The sequence below is a fragment of the Salvia splendens genome, chromosome 20 (assembly GCF_004379255.2).
Source record: "Salvia splendens isolate huo1 chromosome 20, SspV2, whole genome shotgun sequence".
Lineage (NCBI taxonomy): Eukaryota > Viridiplantae > Streptophyta > Magnoliopsida > Lamiales > Lamiaceae > Salvia > Salvia splendens.
This window is the reverse complement of record NC_056051.1, coordinates 5,206,209-5,212,722: the sequence shown is the minus strand read 5'-3', so window position 1 is coordinate 5,212,722 and position 6,514 is coordinate 5,206,209. Positions and strand designations below refer to the sequence as shown.

General features: G+C 41.7%; 1 protein-coding gene across 1 annotated transcript; it reads left to right on the top strand.

Annotated features, from left to right (window-relative positions):
• The first annotated feature begins 478 nt into the window (after window positions 1-478).
• On the top strand, window positions 479-4,986 carry LOC121782912 (phosphatidylinositol 4-phosphate 5-kinase 2-like). Its single transcript, XM_042180913.1, has 8 exons — window positions 479-1,933; window positions 2,014-2,178; window positions 2,244-2,409; window positions 2,535-2,645; window positions 2,728-2,921; window positions 3,016-3,149; window positions 3,228-3,321; window positions 3,650-4,986. The coding sequence occupies exons 1-8, from the start codon at window positions 804-806 to the stop codon at window positions 3,954-3,956; spliced, it is 2,301 nt and encodes a 766-aa protein (XP_042036847.1). The 5' UTR covers window positions 479-803; the 3' UTR covers window positions 3,957-4,986.
• The last annotated feature ends 1,528 nt before the right edge of the window (window positions 4,987-6,514 follow it).

The following is a 6,514-nucleotide window of genomic DNA, read 5'->3' as shown; positions in this document are numbered from 1 at the left end:
AAACAATACTATCCTAATTAAAAATTAATCCAAACCTCATACTATTTGCTATTTTTATTAACACCCAATCAAAAATTATGAAGACTTTCAATCTTTTCAACCAAACTAAGCAAAGTCAGATTCTGCAATCAATAGTAGCAATAATTAATTAACGCCACATAAATTCATAATCCAACTTAATTAAAGGCGCGCCGTTTTTAATCCAAAACAGTCGGAACCCAGCGACGTGGCAATCCCGTAAGAAACCGGAATCACCAGGGGCAAATTCGGCAACAGAAATTATAAATTACCTGTCCCTGCCCCGCCGCCGTCACGTCACGACGGCGTCAGAGCTACATTTCTCTGTTTGGGGGGCATATTCGTCATTTCACCTTCACGTGCAATTGTATGTATGTGTTTTATCGCTGCAGTGTTGTTGTATGTATAGGCGTTTCGTTTCTCCCCAATTATAATTTAATCTCTCTCTCTCTCTCTCACGCCTATACACACACTAATTTTTCTCTCTCTTCTTTTCTTTTTATTCTTCAAAATTCCGATTTTATTTCTATTTTTTGCTCAGATTGCTTTCTTTGAGCTTTGATTCATTTCAATTTTCATCTCTCTATCGAAACCTCATCTCTACTCTTCTGCTTGTTGCGATTGCAAGCTCTCTCTCTCTCTCTATATTATTCTACCAGAATGTCGCCGGAGCTCGATTTCTCACTTACGCCGGCGATAGGTGAGCAATAGGATTCAAAATTACGGCAGAAATTTAAAAACCTAGTTGATTCAATTTCACGACATTGACGGAAAAATTGGGGAAAATGCCGGAGCCAAATCCGCAGCAAGCGGAAGCCACAGTGAGGAAGCAAACCGACGTAAATCTAGAGAGAGAAGCTCAGAAATCAATCGACAGCGCATCCACAAACGCCACAACGCCGAGGTCAGTAATCATCCTCCCGCGGGGGAAGCCTCAGGCGACGAGCCGCCGCGTGGCGCCGACTTCCATCAATGAAGGAAGCGCAGTTAACCTGACGGAGAAGCGCCTCCCGAACGGGGATCTGTACATCGGGACGTTCTCGAACAACACTCCGCACGGATCGGGGAAGTACCTGTGGGAGGACGGGTGCATGTACGAGGGCGACTGGAAGAAGGGGAAGGCGTGCGGGAAGGGGAAGTTCTCGTGGCCGTCGGGGGCTACTTTCGAAGGCGAGTTCAAATCGGGGCGGATGGAAGGCACGGGGACGTTCATCAGCCCCGACGGGGACACCTACCGCGGCTCGTGGTCGGGGGATCGGAAGCACGGGTATGGCGTGAAGCATTACAGCAATGGCGATTACTACGAGGGGCAGTGGAAGAGGAATTTGCAGGACGGGCGCGGGAGGTATGTGTGGAGCAACGGGAATGAGTACATCGGTGAGTGGAAAAACGGAATCATCCACGGGAGAGGCGTTTTGGTGTGGAATAATAAGAATCGATTTGACGGAAATTGGGAAAACGGCGTTCCGAAGGGGCAGGGGGTTTTCACCTGGCCGGACGGGAGCTGCTACATGGGGAGCTGGTCGAATGATTTGTGCAGCAATGCTAGCAGCAAAGCGCAGATCCTTAACGGTACATTTTATCCTGCTCACTCGGCGAGGGTTGGGAGTGAGGAGGGTTGGAAGGGGTGTTTTAGTCAAAAGCTCTCGGCGCCGCTGATGGTTGTGGGGGAGGAGGGCGGTGTTGCGGTGGCTGGCGGCGGGAAGAAGAGGATTTGCGTTTGGGAGTCGGATGGGGAAGCTGGGGATATCACTTGTGACATTATCGACAATGCCGTCTTCAATCAAGAGGGAGGATTTCAGCAGTTTAGGAGGAATCCTTGTTGTTTTAGCGGCGAGACGAAGAAGCCGGGGGTCACGATTTCGAAGGGGCACAAGAATTACGAGCTCATGCTCAATCTCCAGTTGGGGATAAGGTAGAAACTCACCTTGTTTTTCTTGAATTTTGTGTATTTGTGTATAGGTTTGTTTTTATTGAATTTGGTGTTTTGTGAAGGCATTCTGTGGGGAAGCATGCTTCCAACTTGCGCCAGCTCAAGCTGAGTGATTTCGAGTCTAAGGAGAAGTTCTGGACTAGGTTTCCCTCTCAGGGTTCGAAGATCACGCCGCCGCATCAGTCCGCTGAGTTCTGGTGGAAGGATTACAATCCTGTTGTGTTTAGGTAATCAGCAATTTGTGATGTTTCTTGATTTGAGTTTGTTTTAATCTGAATTTGTGAATCGTCAGGCATTTGAGGCAGCTGTTTCAAGTGGATCCGGCGGATTACATGTTAGCGATCTGTGGGAATGATGCGTTGAGGGAGCTTTCGTCTCCCGGGAAGAGTGGGAGTTTCTTTTACTTAACACAGGATGATCGGTTCATGATTAAAACTGTGAAGAAATCTGAAGTCAAGGTTGGTTGGTTGCTTTCTCTTTTTGATTTGTTAAAGTTTGGAACATGAAGATTGCTTTAGACCGTTTTGAAATTACAACTTGGTCCCTGTTGAAACTGAAGTTGATTCATTGTGTGTTGTTGTAGGTGCTTATAAAGATGCTTCCTAGTTACTATCAGCACATCTGTCGTTACGAAAATTCTCTGGTGACAAAGTTTTACGGAGTTCATTGTGTGAAGCCAGTGGGTGGTGTTAAGGTATGTGGTGTTTGCTGAAATTTTATTTGCTGTATATGTTTATGTATCGAGGCTAATCTACATCGTGCTTGTTATCTACTAGACGCGGTTCATTGTGATGGGGAATTTGTTCTGCTCGGAGTATCGAATCCATAGAAGGTTCGATTTGAAAGGATCCTCCCATGGCCGCACAACGGATAAGCTTAAGGGAGATATCGATGAGACCACGACCTTGAAAGACCTTGACCTCGACTATGTATTTAGGCTGCAAACAAATTGGTATCAAGAACTTATCAAGTTAGTTTGCTTTTCTCTTCTTTTATGTTATTAGTCTATTGCATTTTATCAAATATGCTCGTTCCTAATTTCTTTTCTTGCATTGAACTTCCAGACAAATTGATCGTGACTGTGAATTCCTGGAGACGGAAAGGATAATGGATTATAGTCTCTTAGTTGGCCTTCATTTCCGCGATGCTACTAGCACTGCTGACAAGATTGGTTTGTCGCCATTTCTGCTCCGCACAGGTAAATTATTTTTCATATGTGGATTAATTATTTTTGTGTATGATGAAGATCGCTCATAGCAAGATACTGGTTCCTCAGGGAAGAATGATTCGTACAAGAACGAAAAATTCATGCGAGGCTGTCGTTTCCTTGAAGCCGAACTGCAAGACATGGACCGGGTTCTATCGGGCAGGTATGCATCTTACGCCTTACATTGAATATGCATTTGAATAATGTGATGGCTAATCTGATTTGTTTTATAATGAGCATTTGTATTATTAGTCTTTGATATAATTGGGAGGGCCATCAAATTTGTGGCAATAAATCTAAGTGGTTGTTTATCTAATATAGTTATGTGGGGTACTATGATTGTTGCTTCTTTGGATAAGAGGTTATTATAATACATAGGGTCAAATTTAAGATTGAGGTTTAGTTAAAAAAACATAATTACCGAATTATTGGGAAATCATTTAGAAAAGTCAAAATTGGGAGCTCATGATAGAATCTCTCTGATTTATCAGGAAGCCATTGATCAGGCTCGGGGCCAACATGCCGGCACGAGCCGAGCGAGCCGCACGAAGGAGCGTGGACCAATACACGCGGGGAGGGTTGAACAGCCAAACATCCTCACGCAGCGGTGAAACCTATGAAGTGGTCCTCTACTTTGGCATCATAGACATTTTACAAGACTATGATCTCACCAAGAAGTTTGAACACGCCTACAAATCGCTACAAGTCGACCCCACTTCAATCTCCGCCGTCGACCCCAAGCTCTACTCCAAGAGATTCCGCGATTTTGTGGGGAGAATATTCGTCGAGGATAGATGAGCACACGCAAGAAAACACGATTGGATCAGACTTTTACGAGGAATGCCTGTCCGGAGAGGCATACTCGTTGAATGGGCCGAGTTTTTGTGGGTCGGTCGGCCGGCGATCGATGGGATGGAAATAAGTTAATAGTAGTATAAATTTTTGTACATGGGAATAGTGGGAAAGGAGAAAAATTGGTTGTGGGGTTATTTCTTTTTTTGCTCCATCAAGAAAATGTGAAGAAGATTTTAAAGATAGGCATAGGGAAGGGAGGTAAACTGTTTTTTTCCCAACCAAAAAAAGATTCAAAATATTGGTGGAGGGATTTAAATAATGAAGTGTACAGATTACAGGAGAAAAGGTGTTGCATACTTTATGTTGTTTGGTTGATGTGAAAAGTCCTTTTCACCCCACAAATCTCTCTAGAGAAAGAGGAGGATGAAGGATTTTGTAATAAGCACATGAAAAGTAGATAAAGTGAGGTGAAAAGAAGAGATTGGCGTTTCTTGTTGTTGCCCACTTTGTTTAGAGCATCCACAATGGCGGATGTCCCGGCGGACGTCGGACCGGCGTGTCGGACGTCCGCCATTAGGCAGCATGCATACTGATACGGACGTCCGCTGCGGACACCGTAATTCTGCGGCTTTTCGGGACGTCTGCCATTGCATTGACAAGACAGACGTCCCGGCCGATGTCTCGATTTTTTATTGTTTTTTGTGGATGTCCGTCGGGATGTCCGTCGGAATGTCCTTAGGGATGTTCGTCATTGTGTAGTGGGATGCCCTTATGACGTAGCAATGCAGTGGGATATTCTTATGACGTGGCAGGAGGTGTTTTTAGGAAGTCTGGCGGGATGTCCACTGGGACATCCGTCCCATTGTGGATGCTCTTACTGTACCACATGATCACAACTTTCGACAGTCCTTGATTGTTAATTATTGTAGACGAAAAGAAGAGAGTAGCATTTTAGTTTTTAAAGAAGCTAAATAGGGAGCATTTATATACCTGCAACTATTTTTAATAATAATAATATTATATTGTTACTTAACTTTTTGGTTGTCTTCTTCCCGAGAGTTACGGCGACCATTTTTATCTTCTGTAACTTCCAATTTTCCAATTTTTTCAGCCCCTTCTTGTCATGAACATTTGGCAATTTACTCTTCTGTGGTAGAATCTTAGAAAGGGCTATTGATAAGTTTTGAAATTTTTTTTAAAGTTTAGAAGAAGAAAAACATAAAAAAAAAAAAACCCTTTTGGGGAAGGGCTTGCTGTGTCCGCCACTGGCACAATCTAATCTGATCTGGAAATCAAACATTTTATATAAAATGATTGCGAATTGTCCGAAAATTTTAAATCTAAACTATGAAATCCAATTTGATCCGAAAAATTAAAATTGCATATAAAGATATATAGATATAAAAATCTGATAATTCAATACTGAAATTTAAAAATTAAAAATCTAATATCAAAATTCGAAATCTGATACTAAATACTAGTATTAGAATTTTTCAGCATAATAATAATAATAATAACAATATATTTTTTTATATATAAATATATTTCATGTTTTAGATTACTTCTAATTTCAAAAGGCACTCATCCATAATTCTTTTAATTTAATATATACTTTCAAAAATACAAAAGAGTGAATTTCTAGTTAAGAAGGACAATAGAACATCGACATAAACTGAGCCTATTATGTGTGGTTAGAAGCGAACACAAATACACAATCGACCGGATTATCCTTGCTTTGACATAAATAACTAATAAGACTACTACTCCCTTCGTCCCGCTTTAGGAGTCCCGGTTGAGTTAGACACATGTTTTAAGAAAAAAGTGTTGAGTGTGTAATAAATAAATATTATAGTGGATGTTGGGACTCACTTTTAATTGAGTGTCCAATAAATAAATGTTGTAGTGGATGTTGGGACCCACTTTTAACACTTTTTTATTAGTTGTAGTGGATGTTGGGACCTACTTTTAACACTTTAAACACTTTGTAGCCATTTTTTATTAATTTATTCCAATCGGGACTCCTAAAGTGGGACGCCCAAAATTGTTCAACCGGGACCCCTAAAGCGGGACGGAGGGAGTATTATACTTACTATTTAGATTACTTATTAATGATAACCTAAATTCTTCTTCAACGCTAATAAAAATAAGAACATTTTTTTCGCACATAATCAATCAATTTATGAAAATGCATACAAAAACATGTGGCGAATCATTTGTGTACGGCGACAGTATTTTAATATGTTTACGTGTGTTTCTACGTGGTAAGAAAATAATGCAGCGGTCAAAGATGTGAGAAGAGTGGGGCCCATTTACTGTATGGCTCTTCCTTTGTAGTAATTGGATACTACTCTGATCCTATGCATTAGAGCATCCAGAACGGGATAGATGTCCCGACACACTTCCCAAAAATATCTTCTATCATGTTATAAGGATATTCCACTGCACTACAACGTCATAAGAACATCTCAATGCACAATGACGGACATCCCCAAAGACATCCCGACGGACATCCACAATAATTATAAAAAAAATTAAAAATCGGGACGTCCGCCGGGACGTCC